The sequence below is a fragment of the Carcharhinus amblyrhynchos genome, chromosome 4 (assembly GCF_965287045.1).
Source record: "Carcharhinus amblyrhynchos chromosome 4, sCarAmb.v2.hapA, whole genome shotgun sequence".
Lineage (NCBI taxonomy): Eukaryota > Metazoa > Chordata > Chondrichthyes > Carcharhiniformes > Carcharhinidae > Carcharhinus > Carcharhinus amblyrhynchos.
Genome location: NC_137327.1, coordinates 95,265,341 through 95,292,925, shown reverse-complemented (window position 1 = coordinate 95,292,925; position 27,585 = coordinate 95,265,341). Strand labels below are relative to the sequence as shown.

Below are 27,585 nucleotides of genomic sequence, written 5' to 3'. Positions count from 1 at the left end.
CATTCTCTCTGTGTCTGCATGGGTTTCCTCTGGGTGCTCTGGTTTCCTCACAAAGTCCAAAGATGTGCAGGTTGAGTGGCCATGCTAAATTGCCTTAGTGTCAGGGGGAATTAGTAGAATAAATGTGTCGGGTTACAGGAATAGGGCCCTGGGTGGGATTGGGGTTGGTACAAACTCCATGGGCCAAATTGCCTCCTTATGTACTGTAGGGATTCTATGAAAGATGTTTCCCCAATCCCTCAGAGTCAGCCAATAGAGATTTCCAATTAAAGTGGGACATTAGGAAAATCTGCTGTGTGTTTGGAATCTGATATTTCAAATAAACTCTTACAACCCTTGGTTGCAAGTCGGTGGAATAACACTACAAAGTTGTTCTGAAGTATCCAACAGCAACAATATGTATTTTTGGAAGGTCTTTAGTGCAGTAAGATATTCCAAGGTGCTTACAGGAGCATTATCAAATGAAATTTGACACCAAGCCACACAAAGTGGTATTCAGTCAAGAAACAAAGCTTGGTCAGAGACGTTTAAGGGTAGAAAGAGAGTTAGAGGGGTGGAGGGGGAATTCCAGAATTTAAGGGCCTTGACAGCTGAATGCATAGTTGCCAAAAGTGGTACAATTATATTTGGGGGTGCACCAAGAGGCCAGAATTAGAGGAGCCCAGATACCTTAGGGACAATGTTAAGGGGTGCAGTTGAAGGGTGAAGACAGGATATGGAGAAAGGAAAGGGCAAGCCTATGGAGGGATTGGAAAACAACATCAATTTATATGTTCATTGTGCCTTTAACAAAATAAAGCATCACCAGGCACTTTACGGGAGCATTATAAAGTAAAATTAAACACTCTGCCACTATATTCAGGCAGATGGTCAAATGTTTGATCAAAGTGGTAGGTTTTAAGGAGCCTATTAAAATAATAAAGAGAATTAGAGACTGGATGAGGTTTGGAGAAGAAACTCCATTGTTTAGGACCTAAACAGCTGAAGGCATAGCCACCAGTAGTGAAACAATTAAAATCAAGGACACCAGAGAGGCCAGAATTAAATGAGCACAAATATCATAGAATTATCAAATCCCTGCAGTGCCGAAGGAAGCTGTTCAGCTCATCAAGTCTGAATCAACTCTCTGACAGGACATCCCACTCTACTCCTGTAATCCCATGCATTGTACCCTGCTAATCCCCCTAACCTACAAATTTTGGGATACTTAAGGGGCAATTTAGTATGGTCAATCCACCTAACTTGTACATCTTTGGACTGTGGAAGGGAACAAGGGTACCCAGAGGAAATCCACACAAACTCTACACAGATAGTCACCCAAGGTTGCACTTGAACCCAGATTCCTGGCGCTGTGAGGCAGCAGTGCCAAAAGTTGTGCTACCACTCCACCTTTATCTCAGAGGATTGTGGCTAAAGGAGTTTGCAGATGTATGGAGGAGTGAGGCCATGGAGAAATTTGAAAACAAGGAGAATTTCAAAATCAAAGAGTTGCTTGATGCAAAACCAATGTACATCAGTGAGCACAGGCATGATGAAGTTTGAAATTAGCAAAATTTTAAGTCTACGTGACTTTTACCCTTTAACTCAGTAGCACATGACTATATCAATTTTAATACTCTAACCATTCATTGTGGATGCTGATTCAGGTTCTGGATTGCATAGGGATTAGACTCTTTATTCAGCCACATTTCCTTCTCCCCTTGCTCTTTCTGCTCCACTCTGTCTCCCATCACAGCAGCCATCTCCGGGCTGAAGATATTGTCTGAAGCTCGGTATTGTCTCGTCAGCCTTCGGAATGAAGCATCAGAAGAGGCATCATCCTCATCATCCGAAACCTTGGTGCGCTCGTTTTCACGTTCTTGATTGTCTTGTGGCTCACTAAGGAGCTTCCTAATGTCTTGCCTCACCAACACGTGAAATCCAAAAGCACAGAGGATGAATACTAAGCCAGAACACACGCCTGACACAAAGTACAGCGCTGCTTTCTCTGGGAGACCTGGGATGAAGCAGATTCAGGAAAAATCAAACCTTTTTATGCAATCTGTAAACAGACATGCCACCCAGCTAGCTTTTGAATGTCGTTCCTGAAAATTACTGCAATGTAAACCAGAAGCTAAGGGGAGAGTTTTAACCTCCCAATCAGGTGACTTTGCTGGAATGTTTAATCTGTTAAAGATCTCAAATATGAACTTAAATTATCTCAACTTCAGTCACTTCCAGTTTTAACAGGTGCTACAAGGAGGTAGGCAACCAACACATTTCCAAAAAGGCAGGTTGGTTATTTAAATTTTGAATAGGATGCATGTCTCTCATTTTACTTCCATTGTAAATTTAAACTGGCTATCCAGGTTTCTTGGACCTTGGCAACCGAATAGAAGCAAGGACTATTGGATCCAGCAGGTGACTGCTGCTTGTATGCCAGAAGAAACAATGGCATTTCCTCTTGACTCATCTAACCTGCATTCACCTTCCACCCATCCTGGGTCTGGCTGTTCCCCAATGCCACACCCGATGTAGCAATCTAATCTTCCAAACTCCATCACACCAGGACACAATGCCTCTGAACCACAATCTCCCACCACTATCTTTCTAATCTCTCCTTTCCCTCTCATCCCTCTTTCCCAGCCCATCTGATCTCTTCGGATCACCTCTCCACCCCCACCCCCAAACTGTCTTCTCCCACCAGCCTTTCTGGTTACTCCTTCACCTTCTCTTCTTCCTGACTGCAAGCTGGTACTGTAGTTTACCACCCAACAGGCTGCCAACCTCTCAAACTGGCTATCTGTGTCAGAAAAAGGCAAACCACTTTTAATCAGGCCCAGCTTTGAATTCTGCAGAAGCCTGAGGGAAAGCTCTTCCTTCCTGATCCTTGTGATTCTTGAAGGAAAACTGGCTTCCTCCTCCTCCCTCAATTCCACCCGCCCCTTCCCTCTCTTTGTAGAAATCAGGCTCAAACATAGATACATTTTCTCATACACAATGTAATGTTGTTAGTTATTAACGTTTCCAATGAATTTGCCTCAATGTCAAAAAAAATTAAAAACCAAGCTAGGATTTCCCCTCCATCTCACCTCTATCTTGCGCTTAGTTTGGATTTGGTCAGAATTGGAAAGAATTCCCACATTTTAGCCATTATTTCTGTACTCCTGAGCTGTTAGTGGGATCTTAGACATGGATATTCAAATAATATCAAGTCTGGGAGCTATGCAAAACAAAGACCGGCTCATTCAAGTTACAATCAAGTTAGTTGCTTCAGATACTTCCTTTTATAAAAGGCAAATCTATATGCATCTTTGTATTAAAACAATTGGCATTGCTATCAAGAATCTGGAGGCAATGGACCAAAATATAAATGAAAATGAGAGGAATGTTAGCAAGTTGTTGGAAAATGAATATTGTCAAATTGCAGAAAAATTAGACCATTTATCAAATGAATGTAGCTTTTTGTAAATTTTAAAGCATTATTAGAACACATTGGCAGCACAGAGAAACATACCCCTAATGTGGGCAAGAGTTGCCAGAGAACTGCTAACAATCACGACATCTTTGGCATAAAGCATGGACATTCTTGGGCCATTATACCAACCACCTGCAGCAAATAAGTACAAACTAACTCAGAGTGCTATCAAAACTGACTACCTCCGCTGTTCAGTACTGTACTGTCCAAAGGATTCTCTGAAGACCGTGTCTCAGCCAATTTTCAGCTGAAAATGATGAAAATATCGTACACGAACTTGGAATTAAGCTCTGAAAATATTAGATTAGCACATTTGTACATAGAGCGGAATGAGTTACAATAAATTAGTTACATTTTTCCTCTAACAAAGCAGTCAAATGAATTCATAGAATCATAGAAACCCAACAGTGCAGAAGGAGGCCATTCGGCCCATCGAGTCTGCACCGACCATAAACCCATCCAGGCCTTACCCCCGTATCCCTACATACTTACCCGCTAATCCCTCTAACCTATGCATCTCACGGCCCTAAGGAACAATTTTTTTAGCATGGCCAATCAACCTAACCTACAGATCTTTGGACTGTGGGAGGAAACAGGAGCACCCGGAGGAAACCCATGCAGACACGAGGAGAATATGCAAACTCCACACAGACAGTGACCCAAGCCGGGAATCAAACCCTGGTCCCTGGAGCTGTGAAGCAGCAGTGCTAACCACTGTGCTCCTGTGCCATCCATTGTATATTATTGTATACGTATATTCATTGTATATTCATTGTATATGAATATTGTAAATAGTAATGCCCTACTCTCTATACTGGTAACCTTGGAGGCAATTGTTTTAGAATTGAAGCGTAATTTACAATTTTTGCAGATTGCGTCAGTATATATTTTTGTTTTTACTTTCAAATTTACTTTCAAGATTTTCCAACAGACAATTTATATATTTATAATTACTATTACATTTCTTTTTATGGTTATTCTTGCCTAACTAAAGGAATGGCTTATTTTCTGGCCTTTTTTATTCCCTCCCTGAATGTGCAGCTTCTTCCCAGGGTACAGTTTAATGCCCCCCTCCCTCAGTCTCTCACTCAATTCTCAACCTTCAGTCAGTGGGGCCAAGTGTTGAAATTGACCATACAGTTTCTCAACATATTTCATATTTGTTCCAATTATCACCACTTCCCTCCTGGAACACAAACACCAACATCCCTATAGTGCTTTGCTCAGGAGGTCAGTCTTCATGTGATTCATAATAGCGAGCACTGCAGACCATGCAACCTTAAATAAAAGGCAGTACAGTTGATCTCAGTCTTGTCCTATCTGCCATCTACATGTGCACACTATGTAGTCATCATTGGACCAATCCAGTCTGACAACCATGGTCAAATTTTCCTCTCCCTGGAAAGGTAGGCTGGAAAGTTTAATTGTGGCATCTTAGTGTTGACTTAAGTAAGGTCAATTAATTGTCAAGTTGAACCTGGATCTTATTTACACCAGGATGTTGTTTTGCCATTCACGCATTCTGATCACTTAATGGACACTTTCAGCACCTTCTCAGCCTTCTACGTGCTAATTTACATTCCCTTTGTCCAATTCCACCATCCCTCCCTACCCTCATTGTATAAATCTCTGCTCTCTTTCCTCTCGGCTCTGACAAAGGGTCATCTAGACTCTCTTTACTTTCTCTTCACAAATGCTGTCAGACCTGCTGAGATTTTCCAGCATTCTTCTGTTTTTGTGTCTTATTTGCATTGTTTTAAAGTGAAAAATGAGTTTTCTCTTTGAAAAGAAGATCGAATAAGGTGTAAAAGAAGCTGCCAATACATGACCATCTGCGATATTTCCCGTAATAATTTAAATAACCTCCTTGTGTGGCTCAATTACGAGTAGCTTGCGGCAATTACCAATTATTTTGATGTTATTAGTTTCTTCTTTTGGAGATGAACAATAACTTGCGACAAGAACTATTTGTTATTAGGTAACTCTTCAAAGTATAACAAAACTATTAAAAAATAATTACTGTAATGTAGCAACAGCATTTTTCAGTAACTAAATAACTTGCAAAGCATTCCTTATGGTCATGTGTATAAACAAAGTCAAAAGTTAGAATTGATACCATGAGTATAATCGGATATTAAGAACGGCTTCACTGCTCCTTGACCAGCTTCTTCAAACAGCTTTTTTGGAACTGAAATTTAAAAATACAAATAATTACACATTGTTTTAAGTGTTTTGCTAGTATTGCTTATAAGTCTCTGACTTTCTTACCACACGTATATGACACTTGGAGTTGCTTGCGGACTCCTGGGAAACAGGGATCACCGAAACTCTCAGCACTGGCAATGATCGAACAATTAGGTTTGCCATGGCACTTCGATGACATTCGTCTTAATGCTGTAGGTGATAAGCATTCTGAAAGGAATGGAAGTTATTCAAAGCACTGCACCATCTAATTTCTTCACATTTATCCATCTCTGCTCCTTTCCTGTTCTCTTGCAAAGGCATTCCATAAGAACCAACTATATTCCTGTACTTAACCCAGAAATCTCCATATGTGTATCCTAAGCAGTAAATATTGGCAGTTTATTGTACAGGCGTGGGGAGAATAACCAGTTTTGAAGGCATCAGTGATATTTTTGGATCATTTTACTCTAGATGCTTCTGTCTTTAGTCTTTCAAACTGCTTTCACAAATTAAAACCCCACTGCCTGTGGTCTTAAATGTGCCTATCCTTACCTTCATAAGCAAATTTGGCATGCCCGCTATGACTCTCACCAACTTTTACAGATGCAACATAGAAAGCATTCTCTCTGGTTGTATCATAGCTTGGTATGGCTCCTGCTCTGTCCAAGGCTGCAAGAAATTGCAAAGGGTCGTAAACGAAACCCAGTCCATCACGCAAACCAGCCTCCCATCCACTGAATCTGTCTACACTTCCCACTGTCTCAGAAAAGCAGCCAATATAATCAAGGACCCATGCATCCCGGGCATACTCCCTTGCACCTTCTTCTGTTGGGTAAAAGATACAAAAGTCTGATGTCACGTACCAACCAGTTGAAGAGCAGCTTCTTCCCTGCTGCCTTCAGACTTTTGAATGGATCTATCTCTACACCCTAGCTATGACTATGACACTATATTCTGCACCCTCTCCTTTCCTTCTCTATGAACAGTATGCTTTGTCTGTCTTGTCTGTGCATGACTTTTCTAAGATTTCCAAAGGCCGATTTATATACCAGTATCCAGGGTGTGTGGTTTATTTTCTGCTTCAAGCAAGCTTCCTCCAGATTGACTGCTTCATCTTTGAAACATTTGTGTCATTTATGTTGGGCTATGATTTCCCTGAGTGAAGTTATTTTAAAATTCCCCATGTACTGTAACTGAATTAAACAAATCAATACCAAGCTACAAGTGCTTCAGTTTTTAATCCCATCCTTAACCAACGTCTACAAAACAGCACTTTGCAGCATAGTGGATAATCAGCAGCAGAGTCCTGGCTAATTGTTTCTTGCTATGTAGTGCCATTGCAACAATCACTTGTATTTACATAGCACCATTAATGTAAAAAAAAATCCCAAGGTGCTTCACAAGTGCATTGTAAAACAAAATATGATACTGATCCCCGTAAGAAAATATTTGGCAGGATGATCAAAATCTTGATCAAAATGGAAGGTTTTGAGGCGTGCCTGACGGATGGATAAAGAGGTAGAGAGTGTTTAGGTTTAGGTCAGTGGTTCCAGAGTTAGGGCCTAGGCAGCTGAAATCACGGCCACCGGTTGTGGAAGGATTAAATCATGATGCTCAGGAGGCCAGAATTAGATGAGTTCAGATATTCTAGATGTTTATGGAGCTTTAGGGGAGCACAGAATTAGGGAAGAATGAAAGGATGAGAATTTTAAAACCTAAACATTGCTTGTCCAGGAGCCAACATAAGTCGGTGAGACAGGGGTGATAGGGGAATGGGATTTAGTATGAGTCACAAGGTTTTCGATGGTCTCAGGTTTACAGATGGTAGAAAAGGGGAGGGTGGCCAGGACTGTGTTGGAGGAGTCAAGCCTAGAGGTAAGAAAAGCATGAATAAAGTTTTCAGCAGCAGATGAATGAAGGCAAGGGAGATGTCAGACAACATAATGGAAGTGAAAATAGGTAGCCTTAGTGATGGCCCAGATTTGTGGTCGGACGTTCATCTCGGAATCAAATATGTTGCCACGTTGCAAACAATCTGGTTTAGCCTCAGACAGGTGCTAGCTGGGAGAGAAATGGATTTGCTAATTGTGGCATGCAATTTCGAGGGGAGACTGCAAGAAAGTGGTTTCAATCTTCCCAATATTTAATTATAAGTCATTTTGCTCATCTAGTACTGGATATTAAAAATCAGTTGGATCATTTGTCTGTCATCCTGCCCAAGATCAGCTGATCCAGTGTGAATTTGTACCTTTCTGTATTGAAAAGGCTTGTTTTAGAAAGATCGCCTCGAGATTTATAAGGTATGAAACAACTTAAAAGAAGTAAATCCAGGACACTACTTCAAATTAAAACATGAGCCAGAAGAGGGCTGGTATCAGGATTTATTCTTCACACAAAGAGCATTACCAAGTTCAATGACCCAGGTATTCCGTTGGCACCATAATGCAGGTGGTGTGAGCTGGTGGGTAGGAATGGGCAGGCCATTTTTTAAACTAATTGTTTAAAAGGCAGGAAGGAAAGGAGATATGTCCTTTGGGAGATGCCCTATGCACATCCAGGGCCGTGCTCCCTAAAAATACATTCCCCAAAACCTCTGACATCCCCCCTTCGCCCGCCCCCCAAGGTATCGCAATCTTTCCCCTTCAAAATCCCCCAATTTACCTCTAAAGTGGCCATGCCTTCTTAGCGGTGGGATTGCTTGCAATCCCAGCAGTGCCCATTACTGCACTCTGGCACTCACTGGCGAAGCCCACTCACCTGACAAAGGAGCAGCGCTCCAAAAGCTAGTGGTGTTTACTACCAAATAAACCTGTTGGACTTTAACCTGGTGTTGTGAGACTTAAGAACATAAGAAATAGGAGCAGGAGTAGGCCATCTGGCCCTTCGAGCCTGCCCCGCCATTCAATAAGATCATGGCTGATCTGTCGTGGCTCAGTTCCACTTTCCCGCCCTCTCCCCATAACCCTTAATCCCCTCTCTTATCAAAAACCCATCAACCCCCTTCTTAAAAATATTTAGCGAGGCAGCCTCCACCACTTCAACGGGTAGAGAATTCCAGAGATTCACCACCCTTTGAGTGAAGAAGTTCCTCCTCAACTCCGTTCTAAAACGCCCCCCCTTTATCTTGAGGCTGTGTCCCCTAGTCCTAGTGTCTTTTTTGAGCGGGAAGAGTCTCTCCACCTCTATCCTATCCATCCCATTCATCATCTTATATGTCTCAATGAGATCTCCCTTCATTCTTCTAAACTCCAACGAGTACAAGCCTAGTTTATTCAGCCTCTCCTCATAGCTCAACCCCCTCAACTCCGGTATCGGCCTAGTAAACCTCCTCTGCACTCCCTCCAAGGCCAAAATATCTTTGCGCAGGTGCGGCGCCCAAAACTGCACACAGTACTCCAGCTGCGGCCTCACCAATGCCCTATACAGCTGCAGCAAGACCTCCCTACTTTTATATTCAATCCCCCTCGCTATGAAGGCCAGCATCCCATTTGCTTTCCTGACCACCTGCTGCACCTGCAAGCTGGGTTTTTGCGACTCATGCACAAGGACCCCGAGGTCCCTCTGCACCGTCGCCTGCTGCAGTTTTTCTCCACGTAAGTAATAATCCTTCCTACCATTCTTCCTACCAAAGTGGACCACCTCACACTTGCCAACATTAAATTCCATTTGCCATTTCCTGGCCCATTCGCCCAGCCTATCTAGATCCTTCTGCAGACTCTCCACACCCTCCGCACAATTTGCCGTTCCCCCAATCTTGGTGTCATCCGCAAATTTCGACACCCTACACTCGGTTCCCTCCTCCAGATCATCTATATAAATGGTAAAAAGCTGAGGCCCCAGCACCGACTCCTGGGGCACTCCACTAGTCACCATCCGCCAATCCGAATAGCACCCGTTGACCCCCACTCTCTGCCTCCTATTTGACAACCAATCCTCTATCCACGCTAACACCCTACCCCCAACTCCAAGTCCCCTGACCTTCTGCAATAACCTCTTGTGAGGTACCTTGTCAAACGCCTTCTGAAAATCCAGAAAGACCACATCCACCGGCTCTCCTCTATCCACCGCCCTAGACACATCCTCATAGAACTCCAGTAAATTTGTCAGACACGACTTCCCTTTAATGAAACCGTGCTGCGTCTGCTTATCAAGCAATTCCCTTCAAGATGTCTCGCAATTTCCTCCTTAATGACAGATTCTAACATTTTACCTACCACAGACGTTAAACTAACCGGCCTATAATTCCCTGCCTTTTGCCTGGCATCCTTCTTAAACAACGACGTAACATTAGCCGTTTTCCAATCCTCCGGCACTTCCCCGGAATCCAGCGACGTCTGGAAAATAACCACCAAGGCATCCACTATCACCTCCGCCATTTCTTTCAGAACCCTCGGATGCATTCCAACCGGTCCTGGGGACTTGTCCACAATCAGCCCCTCCAGTCTGTCGAGCACCGCCTCTCTCGTAACAGTAATGTCATTAAGACCCTCCAGTCCTACCACCTTTCCATCGCTAACACCCGGCAAATTATTCACGTCCTCCTCCGTGAAGACAGAAACAAAAAAGTTATTTAATACCTTAGCCATATCCCCATCCCCTACCACTAGGTCCCCTTTCTCATCCTCTAAAGGACCAACGTTCACCCTAGCCAGCCTCTTCCTTTTTATATATTTATAAAAACTCTTGCTATCCTTTTTTATATTAAGCGCTAGCCCAGCTTCATAGTTTCTCCTACCCTTCTTATCAACTTCTTTGTCAATCTTTGTTGACATTTAAACCTCTCCCAATCCTCTTCTCGCCCACTACTCTTAGCTACTCTCAATTCCTCCGCTTTTAATTTAACACTTTCCTTCACCTCCTTCGTTATCCACAGCTTATTACCTCTCCTCCTACAGTCCTTTTTGACCATCGGAATAAATTTCTGCTGAGCACCAAGAAAGATCTCCTTAAAGATCCTCCACTGCTCCTCAGCAGACCCTCCCTCCAATGCACTCCCCCAGTCCACATTCGCCAATTCTTCTCTCATCCTACCGTACTCCCCTCTATTCAAACAAAGGACGCGTGTCCGGGAACCCACTTTCTCCTCCTCTATCTGCACCAGAAACTCCACCATACAATGATCACTCTCCCCAAGAGGATCCTTCACCGCAAGGTCCCTAATTCTACCTTCCTCATTACATAGCACCAGATCCAAGATAGCTCGCTCCCTTGTCGGCTCCAACACACACTGTTCAAGGAAATTATCCCGGCAGCATTCCAAGAACTCCTCCTCGAGCCCTCCGTGTCCAACATGGGTCGACCAATCAATATGCAGATTGAAATCCCCCATAACTACGGCCGTCCCATTCCTGCACGCTGCACTTATTTGCGCGTTAACAGCCCGCCCCACCTCCAGATCATTATTCGGGGGCCTATAGACGACACCCACCAGCGTCTTCCTCCCTTTGCTGTTCCTAATCTCCACCCACAACGATTCCACCCTCTGCTCCTTGGCTCCAATATCATCCCTTGCTACCACCTTGATGCTATCCTTAATCAGCAGAGCTACGCCCCCCCTTTTTCCTCCCGCCTATCCTTCCTAAACACTTGATACCCCTGGACATTCAGCTCCCAGTCCCTGTCACCTTGCAGCCACGTCTCTGTAATGGCCACCAGATCATATCCATTTGTGTTGATCTGCGCCACCAGCTCATCCACTTTATTCCGAATGCTTCGTGCATTCAGATACAGCGCTTTCATCCCAGCCTTCACCTGGACCCTATTTGCCGTAACGCCACCAACCATACTCACGCCCCCTACTCCCTCTATTATTGGGACATCCTCGGCCTCTTCCCTTACCTGTACCCTCTCCTTAACTTTAGGCCTCGTAAGGTCACCTACCCTCGCACCCTCCCCCCCCTAATTAGTTTAAAGCCCTGTCTACAGTCCTCTTTACTCGATTCGCCAGCACTCTGGTCCCAGCACGGTTCAGACCAACCCCATCCTGCCCGAACAGGTCCCACCTACCCCAATACTGGTGCCAATGCCCCATAAATTCAAACCCATTCCTCCCACACCAATCCCTGAGCCACCCATTCACTTCCTTAATCCTGTCAACCCTACGCCCATCTGCACACTGTTCAGGCAGTAACCCAGAGATGACCACCTTGTCGGTTCTACTTTTTAATTCCATTCCCAGCTTCTCATACTCCCTCCCCAGATCCTCAGTCCACACTTTGCCTACGTCGTTGGCACCCACATGTACCACAACGACCGGATTCTCACCCTCCCACTCCAGGTTCCTCTGCAGCCCAGCTGCGACATCCCGGACCCGAGCACCAGGCAGACAACACACCCTTCTGTGCACTTTGTCATTGTGACAAAGGACAGTGTCAATACCCTTCACCCCACTATCCCCAATTACTACTGCATTCCTTTTCCCCTTCTTTTTGCCTATGTCCTGCTGCATCACTGTACCGTGTGCAGCTTGCTCACCAACCTCACCTGCCTCGTCCTCTTCCAGACTGGCAGCAAGAACCTCAAACCTGTTTTGCAGATTAAGAGGCTGAGGCCTATGCTCCTCACCCCCCTTCCTCCTCCCGGCAGCCCCCTCTTGTTCCTGACCCTTAGAGTTAGCCAGTCTAGGGGGGGTGGATGTCACTTGCACCCCATTGACAATGGCACCCTCTCTCCGCCTGATGAGCCTCAGTGTCTGTAGCTCAGAGGCCAGCTCATTTACCCTGAGCTGGAGCTCCTCCAGCAGCCTGCACTTACTGCTTCTTACTGCTGGCACTGCAGCATGTTATTGCTCTGGGGTTGGGTGGCCTTGCTTATCATGGGTCGGTTGGTGCCTGACATTTCCAACTGCGGGGTTTGAGGGAGACAAGAAATACACCCCAGCCCCCCAGAAAGATTCAGCCCTATGAAACAGAATTAACAAACTAACTTACTGCAATGTGAATCCTAAAGATTTCTCTCTGTCTCACTGAACATGGCCCTAATTCAGATTTGTCAAGCATTTTACACTTTTCAAATGACTGCAATATTTCACCACTTGTTAATGAAAGAGTTATCACTTAATTTAACATCTATTGCACTCGCCCGATCTCAGATCAAATTGGACAATTAAAACAAAGTGTAGACTGTGATAGAAAAAGTTTAATTAGGTTTAAAGTCAATTACCAATTAATAAAAGCTGTGAACTCCTCAATCACTCAGTGAGCTATGTCACTGGATGCAGCACTGAGATATATGAACGAAACGGACTTCAGATTTCCGTATCCAAAATGTGCTGAGTTAGGTAATCTCAGGAAGGGTGGTTATAGGCTTAGAGGAGGGGGAAATAAACCTAAGTGTTCTTGTTCCTGGTGGTCTTGCTCCTTGCTGGAAGATGCCTATGTGACAGCAGATTGGAATAAAAACTAAAATACTGAGAATATTGAAAATCTGAAACAAAAGCAGACAGCGCTGGAAGCGCACAGCAAATTCCAACCCCCTGGTTATAGACTCACCAATATCTGGTATTGTGTTATTCACTGAACGGCAATCCATGTTGCCATGGAGGGTTCGTCCAAAACTTGCAGCATAAATGACAAGGATGCTTTGGTTCTGACACTGGAGTAATAATGCCTCATTCTCACACACAAGTTTACTTTTGTGTCCATCTGTAACATTAAGGAAGAAAAAAATTAGCTCTGACTGGAAAACAGGAGTGGGGATTGGGATGAGTGGCTAAGTCATGTCCATTTGTTAGAATTCAAACTTCATGCTGCCTGAACAAACAGGCAACAATAATCTCTTCCTCAATGTCAACAAAATGAAGGAGATTGTCATCAACTTCAGGAAGCGTAGAGGAGAACATGCCACTGTCTACATCAAAGGGGATGAAGTAGAAAGGGTCGGGAGCTTCAAGTTTTTAGGTGTCCAGATCAACAACAACCTGTCCTGGACCCCCCCATGCCAACACTATAATTAAGAAAGTCCACCAACGCCCCTACTTTCTCAGAAGACTAAGAAAATTCAGCATGTCAGCTATGACTGTCTCCAACCTTTATAGATACACCATAGAAAGCATTCTTTCTTGTTGTATCACAGCTTGGTATAGCTCCTGCTTTGCTTAAGACCACAAAAAACTACAAAACGTTGTGAATGTAGCCCAATTCGTTACGCAAACTGGCCTCCCATCCATTGACTTTGTCTACACTTCCCGCTGCTTTAGAAAAGCAGCCAGCATAATTAAGGAACCTACGTACCCCGGATCTTCTCTCTTCACCTACTTCTGTCAGGAAAAAGATACAAAAGTCTGAGGCCACATATCAATAGACTCAAGAACAATTTCTTTCCTGCTGCCATCAGACTTTTGAATGGACCTCCCTTGCATTAAGTTGATCTTTCTCTACACCCTAGCTGTGACTGTAACACTACTTTCTGCACTCTCTCGTTTCCTTTTCTACGAATGGTATGCTTTGTCTGTATAGCGCACAAAAAGCAATACTTTTCACTATATATTAGTACATGTGACAATAATAAATCAAATCAAATCAAAGCAAGTTAAGTGTGGCACCAGGAGTTGGTATGCAGCTGTGTGAGAAGTGTAAAATGCTGCTTGCTAAAAGTCACTATTTGCTTTTGGACTTACCAGGTTTGCATTTAAATGAAACAATCAGATATTTGTTGGTCCCAGGACAGGGATCGAGACCAAAGACTCGACTGTTGACTGAAAACTGGCAGGAGCGCTGGTCCTGACATTCATCAAAAACTTTCTGTAGAAAGGACAAATGTGTTTACTATCCAAGGTGCACAAATCTGATCATGATGAACTAAACTGCCAATAACATTTCCCAATTTTACCTTTCTCCCAGGCAGGTCCCAGCTAAAAAAAGAGATATTAGAAAATTCAGTTTTTAGTGTGTTCCCAAGTTACAGCTTGTACCCAAAACCCGCAGTGCCACTCTGCACATATGGCGATTTCCCAGCATGCAGTTGAGCCAATGCATAACAAAACTAATTTTTAATATAATCGGTTAATTATCTGAAGCATCAGAAGTTTATTCACTTGTAGCTAAAAATTGCTGAAACTATTTTAGTTAATATTTAATAAACTCCACAGTAAAGGCCACCCTGTTGCCTCTTGCATCTATTTTTGCCCCAGTACATGGATCGGGGCAATTCTCCAACCTCTTCAAAGGGCCCACAGGAATTCCGATGTCCCAGTGAATGGGGCACCAACCGAAAATTGGGATTCCCAACAGGCATGAGGGCTCTTGGGATTCACTCCACCCGCCCCGCCAGTCCTGATTGGGTATCCACCCAGAGTGGGTGATGACCCAACTATTATGCAAATAAAATCATAGAATCCCTACAGTGCATCAACTCATACCAACTGCAATCCCACCCAGGCCTTATTCCCATAACCCCACCTATTCACCCTGCCAATCCCCCAGACACTAGGGGCAATCTAGCATGGCCAATCAACCTAATCCACATATCTTTGGGCTGTGGGAGGAAACTGGACCACCCAAAATAAACCCACACAGACAAGGGGAGAATGTGCAAACTCCACACAGACAGTGTACCGAGGTTGGGATTGTACCCGGGTCCCTGGCACTGTGAGGTAGCAGTTGAACCACTGTGCCACCGTGCCCCAATAACTTCATTTCAATGTCGTTAACGAGACTGACCCCAGATACAGCAGCCACGCGATACTCTCCCTACCCCCCCTTAGAACATAGAACATTACAGCACAGTACAGGCCCTTCGGCCCTCGATGTTGCGCCGACCAGTGGAACCAATCTAATGACCCTCTAGCCTAAACTATTCCGATGTTATCCATATGCCTATCCGCTGACCATTTGAATGCCTTTAAAGTTGGCGAGTCCACAACTGCTGCAGGCAGGGCATTCCACGCCCTTACTACCCTCTGAGTAAAGAACCTACCTCTGATATTCGTCCTATAACTACCACTCCTTAATTTATAGCTATATCCTCTCGTGTTAACCATCACCATCTGAGGAAAAAGGCTCTCACTGTCCATCGTATCTAATCCTCTGATCATCTTGTATGCCTCAATTAGGTCACCTTATAACCTTCTTTCTCGCTAATGAAAATAACCTCAAGTCCCTCAGCCTTTCCTCATAAGACCTTCCCACCATACCAGGCAACATCCTGGTAAACCTCTTCTGCACCCTTTCCAATGCCTCCACATCTTTCTTATAATGCGGCGACCAGAACTGGACGCAATACTCCAAGTGCGGCTGTACCAGAGTTTTGTACAGTTGTAACATTATCTCACGGCATAGTTTGGTGTTGCTTTTGAAAAGCGGGAACCTGGCAGCAAAGCATCTGAGGGGGATCTAGGACGTATTTTCATCATTGTTGGGGGGCATGATGTCCGGTTCAATGGGGGCAACCGGGGTTCAAGTTCGAGGAAAGTGAGGTGGTAGGTTGGATCAGTGAAGCTTCCATTAGCTCTTTGAAGTATTGCAGCTAATCAGATCCATATCAGCTTCAGGCATCTGAATATCAAAAGTGTTGGTTCTTCTCTATGTCCAGTCTCAGCTCTCACCTTTTGGCTCCATGGGAACCATGCACAGAGGACATCCAGGCCCCTGCATACCCGGACCTGTTAACCTCTCACTGCCTGACATAGTCCTGTCGGCATGCATAAACCCCCAACTCAGGCCAGCCCTGTCCTAACTCCCCTCACAAGTGTCACTGACCCAAGACCGCTCTCCCTTCAAATCCTACGTCAGCGCTGGACCTTGTGGCACACCTCATGAGATTCCCTTTATTCACAGTCCCACGCCAGATCAGGGAGAGGAATGGGAAGGTGAGTGCACACATGGATCAGGCGCCCCAGTAGCAGCTGAAAGGCGTGCTGCCAGCAAACCCATATCACAGACACAGTCACAGTGCTGAGACACACAGGGGAAGCTTCAGAAAGGATGATGCTCACTGCCCCTAAATACCAGCTGCTGTCTCATCCTTGTGGTCTCTGTCCACCTCAGCCTCTGCTCAAAAAGCTCAGCTTGGATTTTATGGTTCTTTAGGCATCCTACAAACATATCTCGGCACTTGATTTCCATCACGCTAGCGCACGCCCCACCACCCCCCACCCCCACCCCCACCCTCCTCGGCGGTGCAGGCAGCTGAACCACATCTTCAGAAGCCAATCACCAGCTTGACAGCATGTGTGTTACAGCTTGAGCCTCATTATAATGAGGCTGCAATTCCCTGGAGTTCATGCCCCCCAGACATAGCTGTCATGAGCTGAACCATGGTGCAGACATCTCCTGCCATGAAGTACACACTCTGCACCAAGGTCTCCACTGTGGGTGCCACCCTCGCAGTATTGGCTTTGTTGTGCGACAGTAACAGCACATTCTCCTCAGACAGAAGGCGATGGGACTCCTCCAGTCAGCCTTGAATTCCAAGGAGGGATGTTGTCATCCCCTCCTGCCTTTGCAGCTCCAGGATGAGCAGGTCCAGGGCCATATCATCAGCCAGGGAACCAGCAGTGTCCTGGGCTCTGGCATTCCTCTGAGTGCTGGTTCCCTGGGATGTCCCTGCCTCCGCCAGCTGTGGATCTCCAGCTGTGAGGTGCTCACCAGGGAGGGACCCAGAGGCTTGTCTGCTTAGTTGTCACACCAAGGTGTGAGTATCTACACTGGCACTGGGTGTGGGTGATAGCTGTGATGCCTCTTCAATGGTGGGGTTGAAGAAGTCCACCTTGGAATTATTGGAATCTGGTGTGTCTAGGGGGGTCCAAGGATTGCCCGGCCAGTTTGGCTCCTTGACCTGCAAGAGAATGTACATGGCATCGGTGCATTACAGGGGATACGGAGGAAACACTGCTTACTCACTTGAGGCTTTGTGAATGGAAGCTTGTCTTAGGGTTCTCACATTTTTCTGCTGTCCCCACTTCACCAGCAGTGCAGCCGCAGCTCCTCCCTGGCCAGCTCGAGGGCACACTTCTCAAAACATGTGAGGGTTCAGAGCTTGGGCATGACTCCATCTGGCTGCTTCCGCTCACACTTGTTGTGATTGAGTTTGTCCAGCAATGACACAGAGTGTAGGCGGGGGTGGTGAGATTGAAGATGATGAGATTATGGAAGACATGGGGCTTGGGTGGGAGCTGGAGCTGTGCGGAAGGTGGTGATTATGGGATGGAGGGGGGAACCTGGTGCCTGGTGTTGGCGACTGCTGGGGTAGGTTTGGAAGTGCAAGAGGGGTCCATTGGGAGACTGGGGGCGGTTCACTTATCCTGGCTGAGTGAAGAAGACCATTCATCTTCTCTAACACTGCTGCCCCATCCTCTTCTGGAGTGTGCTTGCACTAACCAGGGCTGCCATTGCATCCCAGGCAGGGGTGGTGACCCTGCTGGAAGGCCAACCCTTGGAGTGGGAGTAGAGTGTGTCCCACCTCTGCTCCACTTCATCAAACAGCCTGGTAAGGGGCCTCTATGAAAAGTGAGGTGCAGACTTCCTAGCTGCCATCCCCTGCAGTCATTCTGGAACAAGTGCTGTCAATATGGAGCTCCCCAGTGATTACAGCGATGACGTTATTGCAGGGCGGGTGAATCCAAGGGAACGTAAATCTCATGGGCATAATGTTTTCGCTAATGAGGCATAAGATTCAGTCTGAATTCACGTTGGTGCCTTCAGCAGGAAGCACTCTGGGGACAATCTTACCGACATGTCCCACCGGTAAATAGACCTGTCAAACCAACATGTCCCCACAAGAGGCTCGCGCCCAGTTTCTCACTTCTCACGATCTTACTGGCTCCAGATTTCCAGCGTGATCAGCCTCGGTCCCGGGAAGGACACAAAGCTGATTTAAATAGTTAAATCTTCATTGTGATATAAATAGTCCGGAACTGAATCGTCTGATCTCACTTGCCTTAACGGTCTCGCTGGTGGGACTGGAGCCCATTCAAACTTGCTGAGTGGTCAGGGCCAGGGGGAAGTGCCGCTTGGGCAGTGCCAACCTGGCATTGCCAGCCTGGGGACCCTGGCAGTGCCGACATGGGACCCCAGCACTGCCAGTCTGACACTGTCCACTGGGCACCCAAGCACTTGATGGTGTCAAGGGATGGGACCGTGATAGGGACGGAATCTGTGGGGATGGGGTGGAACCATGATGGGGTGAAGCTTAAGGGGAAGCAGGGTGGGGGGAGCTGCGCACTCTGCAACTGGCAATCTTCCGGGGTGGTGGTCAACCCGACGGGGGGATGTTGGGGAAGGGTACGGTCGACCACGGCATCAATCAGCCGAGGGTGGAGAGGTTATCAGAGCAGTATCCAGCGGGGTGGGGGGGGGTGATCAGCCAGGGAGGCCAGTGATTGGGGGTGTGGGCCATATCTGGGGATGTGGGTGACTGACGGATCTCTCTGGTCTGTTGCACAGAAGAAAGGATCTGCGCATGTGTGATTGCATCCTCTAATGTGAGCAAGGGGCTTGTGGGAGAGCTTAGATCCCCACCACTCCCCCAACTGCGGGAATCAAATCACGCCAGGGACAGGGACAGAGGTTCAGTTCCAGCCTCAGGTGATGGTGTGGAGTTTGCACATTCTCCCTGTATCTGCATGGGTTTCCTCCAGATTCCCCTCTCAATCCAAAGATGTGCAGGTTAGGCTGATTGGCATGCTAAATTGCTCCTTGGTGTTAGGGAAATTAGCTGAGTAAATGCTTTAGGTTACGGGGATTATCCTGGGTGGGATTGTTGTTGGTGCTGGTTCAATGGGCCAAATGGCCTCCCTCTGCACTGTAGGGATTCGATGACTCCTTTGCTCATCTATCTCATTTACGTTCTTACTTTCCAAGTTAAATGTGGCCTCCTTATTCTCTTTGCCAAACCGCACAAACTCACAGCATCAGAGACCCAGGTTCGATTCCCAGCTTGGGTCACTGTCTGTGTGTACGTTTTCCCCGTGTCTGCGTAGGTTTCCTCTGGGTACTCCGGTTTCATCCCACAGTCCAAAGATGTGCAGGTTAGGTGGATTGGCCATGCTAAATTGCCCCTTAGTGTTAGGGAACGAGGTAGGGTAATGCATGAGGTTACGCGAATAGGGCCTGGTTGGGAATGTGGTCAGCTATGATTCTGAGATAACTGTGTTGAAATTCATTTGTCAATGATATTCCTATTCTGTAAGTGAATCTGTGTCAGCTTTCAGTTTGGTGCAGCATTCCCCCGCCCCCCAATTTATTGTCCTCCACAAATTTAGAAATGGCGTTTGAAGCAATTAATTTGCATTTTCAAGCCGGGTGCAATACTGGTTAGCACCGTTGCTTCACAGCGCCAGGGACCTGGGTCTGATTCCCAGTTTGGGTCACTGTCTGTGTGGAGTTTGTATATTCTCCCTGTGTCTGCGTGGGTTTCCTCCCACATTCTGAAAGACGTGCTTGTTTGGTGCATTGACCCGAACAGGTCCTGAACTGTGGTGACTAGGGGAATTTCACAGTAACTTCATTGCAGTGTTAATGTAAGCCTTATTTGTGACTAATAAATAAACTTTACTTTACCCACCGGTAGCGCAGTGAGTGCAGCACAATTAGTGCTCTCAGTTGAAGTATTTCTAGTACTGGGACATAGGTATTCACTGGGAACACGGCGACCATAGAAAGCTGACAGAACGCTGATGGCTGTCTGAGGTGGGCAGCTCACTGAAAGGCGATCTCCGTCACACGCATGGACTGTGTGGTTCTGCAGAATCTTCAGAAGGTAGCCTGGAAAAAGAAAGTCGAAAGACTGAGCAATGCACCTCTGCTTGAAGCTGCGACAAAAGCATGCTGTAAAACATAGTCACTTTACATAATTAGCCAATATCACAATATAAGCAAAGTACTGGAATGTGAAACAAGAACAGGGGATACTGGAAACACTCAGCAGCTCTGCAAGCATTTATTAAGAGAGATAGATGTTGACAGAGCTGCTGAATTATTCAAACATTATAAAATGTTTCTCAGAGTAAAGGTTCCTCAGGGTAGTGTCCTAGGGTCAACCAGTTTCAGTTGCTTCATCGAATACCACCTTCCGTCCATCATAAGATCAGGAATCCGGATGTTTGCTGATGATTACACAATGTTCAGCACTATTTGTGTCTCCTCAGATACTGAAGTAGTTCGTGCCCGTATGCAGCAAGACCTGGACAATATCCAAGCTTGGGCTGACAAATGGCAAATAAAATTCAAGCTACAAAAGTGCCAGGCAATGACCATCTGCTGCTGCTTGATGGCCCACAGTGCCTTATGGTAGCCCATACTTGAGTTACTAGGTCTGTTCAAATTCTATTATGTTTGGTACAGTGGTGGTGCATGACTAGCTGTGAGACAGCTCTCCCAATTCTGGCAGAAGTCCCCAGGATATTATCTTGGGTCTCTGGATTATTATTCCAGTGACAATACCACTGTGTCTCTGTCTCCTCCTGACTTTCCAAAGCCTGTCCACCATCTACAAGGCACAGGTGATTAAATACTCTTCCCTTGCCTGGATGAATGCAGCTCCGACAACACTCAAGGAGCTTGACACCATCCAGGCAAAGCAGCTCACAGGGATTGGCACCCAGCCAAACACCTTGAACATTCACTCCCTCAACCACCAATGCACAGTGGCAGCAGTGTGTACCATCTACAACTCACCAAGGCTCCTTCAGCAGAACCTTCCAAACCCATGACATGTACCACCTAGAAGTTACAAGGGCAGCAGATATATGGGAACACCACCACATGCATGTTCCCCACCAAGCTACGCACCATCCTGACATGGATGTTGCTTCATCTGCTTGCTGTTCCTTCACTGTTTCTGGGTCCAGATCCTGGATCTCTGTGTCTCCCTACACCGTATGGACTGCAGCAATCCAATTGGTTGGCTCACCAATTTCAAGGAAGGAATGTGGAATAAATGCTGTCCTAGCCAATGTTGCCCACATTCAGTGAAAGAATTTTTAAAAAACGACATTCTTGTCAGTCGTCATCATACCCACTGCCCCACCTCTCCTCTCTCAAATATTATGTTGAAACAAACATCCGCACTTTCATCATGATGAGGATTGATTTCTCAAATGTTCAACTTACCAACTTTCATCGTGTTACAAACCTGCCCTAGGTAAGGTTCCCTAAAAGCTATTGATCTGGGTGAGACCCTCGATTTGTCACCATCCGACTGGGATATCTACTAAGTGTCACAAACTCGGTTGATGAGGGATGACTGGCTCTGTGTGATATAGTAACTGAGGCACGGCCCATGCAAAGATAGCCAGGTTTTGTAGGAACATCTAAAATTCTCTCTCTGTGAAAATCGACAAGGCAGCAAACAGACCGCAGCTGGAAAACAACTGAAATCTCTACCAAACTATCAAACTACGGGACATCTGAACCTGCAAAAGCGAACTATACTGAGAACAATTGTAATGGATGCAAAGTGTCCACTCCTCGAAAATCAAGGACTGTTTATTCAATCCGTCCTCTGCTATAGCAACAAACGTTTAATCTAACAAGAATCCCTTTCCCTTGTTGTACAGAACAGTTCTTGAGTTTCGAGGAGTAGATGATGACACTTTGCGTCCATTACAATTGTTTTCAGTATAGTTCGCTTCTGCTGGTTTGGGTGTCCCGTAGTTCGATAGTTTGGTAGAGATTTCAGTTCTTTTCCAGCTGCAGTCCACCTGCTGCTTTATTGATTTTCACAGAGAAAAGGAGAATTTTAGATGTTCCTGCAAAACCTGACTATCTTTCAGGGACCCTGCTTCAGTTACAATATCACCTTCAAGGTGGTAAGCTTTTGGTTGCTTTTCTCACAGTACACAGATTGACAGACAGACATAACAGCACAGGCTGGTAGCACCAGGCTTTTAACCCTAAGTAGGTGTATTCCAAGAGGACTGGAATGTATTGGCCTGTCTTAGCCATTATTCCCAGGCTCCTGAAAATGAGAAAGCACTGTTTCCCTTTATCCTAACTGGAGACAGTAATCAGTCTTTGGATGGTTTTCCAAGTACCTTATCCGGAAGCACAGGGAGGGGTTCCACTTCTCCTTAGAGAAACCCCTTGCAGCAATTCCTGTCATTGGCTAGCTATACATTTGCAGCCATCTTTGGCGTCTGTGTCCATTTTTAAAAATATATAACACAGACCTATTTTAAAATCCAATATTTCCTTGTGTAATTCCAAGGCTTTTCTCCATCATCGTGACAATCCTCAGCAAAGTCCTATCCCTGACCAAGATCCTAAGGTTTTCAAATTCCTCAATATTGTTTCCCAAAGGTAGGGGAGTCTATAAAATTGGCGGCATAAGTTTAAGGTGACAGGGGAGAGATAAGAAGGGTCCAGAGAGGCATTTTTTTCACATAGAGAGTGGTAAGTGTCTGGAACAAGCTGCCAGAGGTTGGAGCAGAGGCGAGTACAATTTTGTCTTTTAAAAAGCATTTAGATAGTTATATGAGTAAGATGGCTATGGAGAGATATGGGCCAAACAAGGGCAATTGGGCCTAGCGTAGTTGTTAAAAAAAGGGGTGACATGGACAAATTGGGCCAAAGGGCCTGGTTTTGTGCTGTAAACCTCTATGACTTTATGACTAATAGGCTTGCCTCCCACCCCCACTTAACCACAAGATCATTTATAATCAAGTTTCTGAGCTCATCCTTCTATTCCTCTGAATCCACATTTCTGCTTGATTTCCATCACAGGTTCATGTTTCAGCTACTATGCCTGTTCCAATTGAAGTGCTCTCCCCATCTCTCTCGCAAAACCTATCTTTTCAACCATGCCACCTCTACAAATCCATTGCTGCTTGGTGTTTAGCCTGCTCCTTAAGAATTACACTGAGAGATTCTCTTACTCATGCAATGATATTTAAACACAAGTTGTTGTAGCCTGCTGTATTAATAAAAATAATTGAAGGGAGAGAGATTTTTGCTAAAAAATAAAGGACGTTCTGATTTATAATGTTCTAGTGTAAATCACTTCTGCGTAAACTATAGACAGGCCAAATCTAAAGAAAAACGGCGAATGCAGCAAATCTGAAATAAAAACAGAGAATGTTGGACAGGCTTAGCAGGAGAGATGACATCTGAAAGAGAAAAGATAGGTTAATGTTTTGGATGTGATTCCTCACTTCCCCAAAACAATCTCACAATTGTGTTTGAATATTGATCAATCTGTTTTGTTCCCAATGTCAAAAATTCTTCTGCTTAATGTAACTAAGCAATAAATGATGGCCTTTTAAGAGAAGAAACTACAAATTTTTACAGAATGTGTATGCAACCAGTGTTACATCTCAAATTTTCTGCTCCCTTGGCCCTGAATTATTTTTGTGACATGTAAAATAGCAATTTTTAAAAATCTGTATCAACAGGTTCTGTAAGTATTGGATGAGTGCAAAGCATGTTCATCACGTTTCCACGGAAACCAGCAGTCCGCTGCAGAAAGCTTTCATGGTTCTCCACACAACGTTTGTTTTTCATTTCCCCAGCAGCTGCAGCTGGCGTGTGTAGTTCCCAGGCAAACACGCGCTTGGATACAATGCGCATTTGCATTCTGATTGGTCTGCTATGTGTGCCATTGATGGGCACATCACATCAATCTGATAGTTACTCAGGAGAGCTACTTTCGTTTTGATTTGCATCTATCTTTCCCTCTTTTTGAGAGGCTGAGTATTATTTATTTTAGAGATGTCAGTGAAGGAGGAACATCCAACACATCCTGGTGCCAGAGTTATCTACTTGCTCTTTCCCCATATCCTTTGGGCAGGATTTTCCACTCCCGCCGGCAGCGTAATTGCGATGGGTGTTGCCACCAAGTTCAACACGGTCAGTTTCCCACCGGCAGGAAATTAGTTTGGAATTTTGTTCTCCTGACTTTGATGGCGGGTTAAAAACAGGTTATGATTCCTACTGATCCATGTTGGGACCCACATTTGTATGTATTTGTATCTCAGGGATGGTCCTTAAAAGGTCAATTCACCAGAATTACATTCCTCCCTCCAGAGTAAATGCCCCAGCAGTGGACAACTAGAATAGTCTGTTTCCCAACTCGATATAAGTGGCGTGCATCTGGTGAGTTTCACTTCATCAGTGACTTGTAGATATACATATTGCTTTCACCTATCTTTAAGAATATTGCACTGAGACATTGGATGCCTGTATCAGAAGTTGTGCTAAGGCTGGTCTCGAGAGACAATACCTGTGGAGAGGGGAAACATGGAGGAAGGACCCAGGATAGGAGGAAACACAAGTTTAGAGGGGAGGAAACAGAAGCAAGACTAGGGAGTGGTAAAGGAACAGAGTGGAGTAGTGAAAGACTGCCCTGGGGCTGAGGTCATGCTGTCTGGGGGTATATTGAAGAGATTGCCCCATGGCTGAGGCCAAGCTGTTGGAAGCATATTGAACAGACTGCCCTGGTATTGACGCTACACTGTCGGGGTATATTGAACAGATTGTCCTGGTGCTGAGGCCATGCTGCCTGGAGTATATTGGACGTACTGTCCTGGGGCTGAGGCCATGCTGCCTGGAGTGTATCGAACAGACTGTCCTGGGGCTGTGCGGGCCATGTTATAGGACTCAGCATGGTACACATGCTTCTCTGGACAACGGCAGTCCTACATAGTAGGTGTGTAGGATATGGTCAGTGGCTAGGAATTTGGTCCTGAAGGTTTGGGTCATTGTACTGGGAGACAGGTGGTACAGTCATGTTCAAGGGAGACATCTGCACCCTGTATGCCTGTATTTGAAAATTCATTTGGGGTATTGGATGGTCTCATTGGAGGGGTTCCCAAACTTTAAGGATGCATATGGCCTTGCAAAGAAGAGGGGCCATGTTGACAAAGGGTATGGGAATATCAACATTTACTAATGATGCATATTCAGGCCAGAGTCCATAATGTTTAGTGCTGTGCTGCATATAGTCTTGATTGGCATCTAAATTTACAGAGGCATTTCAGAATGAATATAGGGTCAAAAACCCAATGGCCATATCTACTGCGCAGACACAGCATGGGTCTTCCAATTATCCACATTTCCAATGTACTGGTTATGGCATTCAAGGCACAGTGTTTGCAATCAGGATATAGGTGTAAGGAATGGGTATCAATAGTAATTGTCAGCCAAAAAGCTGCTTTAAAACTTCATTGACTCAATGTATTTGCATGTAGCAGCTCAGAAATACGCCTTGAAAATCTGCAGGGCCTGCCCAGCAACACTGCTTCCACCACTGGCACACATTGATTGCTCTGTGCGTGACCTACAAGACACACTGCAGCAACTTGCCATGGTTTACTCGACAGCACCTATCAAACAAACAAAATCTACCAACTAGGACAAGAACAAGGGTCGCACCTGAACACTACCACATGCATGCTCGCCTCCAAACCACCACCTTCCCAAACCTAATCAGAAATAGGCTATAAATGCTGGCCTTATCATTGCGTGTATATCCTGTGAATGAATTAAAATAAATATTGCCTGCAGTACTTGGTGTCAGATTCTCAAATCGTCACTGTAATGCTTTGTTTTCAGACTAGGGAGAGATGTACAAGGAGGTTTTTGTTTCGTGTTGTGGGTGGACAGAAACACATCTGCATTGATCATTAACTAATGAGTTTCTAATGTTGAAGAGCAGAAAATAAAATCAAAGAATTGGATGTGGGTGGGTGGGGTGCTGAGGAGTGGGGGAGTGGACTGTAATCTGAAGGATAAACTTCTCCATAGTTGATCTCAGCTTGGATAACAGTAGTGGTGCTAGTATTGGCCTCAGTTTCTCAGGCATACTTGTAGAGGGAAGACTGTCAGTCTGTGTTGTTGCTCATTACTCAGAATTTTCCACTTCTGTGCACAGCAACCAAAAAAAAACACCTCCTTTCGTATAAACAAATTAGTGGAGAATTGTTAGCTGTTAGAGAAAATCTGATGCTGTTCTATTATCCAGAGATATCAAGCACTCCCCACCCACTGGAAAGTCTGTATTAATAAACACAGAATATGGACAGGATCAACTCAATTGCAACACCTGTATCCATTTAGGACAGCACAGCAACACAGTTGTTAGTACTGCTGCCTCACAGCGCCACGGACTTGGGTTTGATTTTGACCTTGGGTGACTGCCTGTGTGGAGTTTGCATGTCCTCTCCATGTCTGCATGGGTTTCCTCCAGGCACTCTGATTTCTTTTCACACTCCAAAGATGTGAACATTAAGTGGATTAGCCATGCTAAATGTGTGGGATTATAGGGATAGAGTGGTGGGAGGTGAGGGGGTGGAGCATCCTGTGGAGAGTCGGTGCAGACTTGATGGGCCAAATGGCCTCCTTCTGCACTGTAGGGATTCTATGGATTTCCAAAAATATAAAATGCTCGTTGTTCACACTTCAAGTGATACACTGTGTTAACACAAAATTTGTACATGACTGGCCTCTTTTGCTGATTTGAGAGCCCTAGCCCAGAAAATGATAACATCAGTTAATAAGCGATATGATATGACAGGTCTATTGATGCAGACATCAATTTTTAAAAAAAAAATCACATCCATGAATATTCCCAATGATTTTTAAATATGTGAAAAAAATATTTTGCTCCTATGGCAATATTGACTTAATTAATGTATTAATATAGTTTAATTTATTAATCTACATTGTACATCTTATAATATTCTAAAGATAAAGACAAACCAGAAACTTTATCAAATAATGTCAGATGATGAAGACCCTTCAGCTCAAAGGGTCCCCCTGTCTTCCCATTACTGAATCGAGCACTTACCCGAGAAATCCGGAGTGGCTTCAAGCTGACCCCGGAGATAAAACCAAAAGAAAGTGACAAATGAGAATCCCACTTGACATCTAAGCTGTTTGAATATAATCATATTGAAGAATTGATAAGACTTCTGAGAGTGTGTATATTTTCATTCTAATGGGTGAATAATCTTTTCAGTTTTTCCATCACATTTTCTGTCAGTTTCTAGCAGCTGTGATGCTTTCACTGGT

The 27,585-nt window shown here is 45.1% G+C and overlaps 1 protein-coding gene across 2 annotated transcripts; it reads right to left on the bottom strand.

Moving 5' to 3' along the window:
* On the bottom strand, window positions 1-27,585 carry LOC145342669 (protein eva-1 homolog C). 2 transcript variants are annotated; one of them, XM_080188219.1, is made up of 8 exons: window positions 27,362-27,585; window positions 20,144-20,343; window positions 14,259-14,382; window positions 13,132-13,284; window positions 5,726-5,869; window positions 5,574-5,645; window positions 3,497-3,589; window positions 1-1,996 (listed from the first exon to the last, which is right to left on the bottom strand). In XM_080188219.1, the coding sequence occupies exons 1-8, from the start codon at window positions 27,462-27,464 to the stop codon at window positions 1,626-1,628; spliced, it is 1,260 nt and encodes a 419-aa protein (XP_080044345.1). In that variant the 5' UTR covers window positions 27,465-27,585; the 3' UTR covers window positions 1-1,625. The 2 variants fall into 2 exon arrangements, with proteins under 2 accessions (XP_080044345.1, XP_080044346.1); XM_080188220.1 differs by lacking the exon at window positions 3,497-3,589.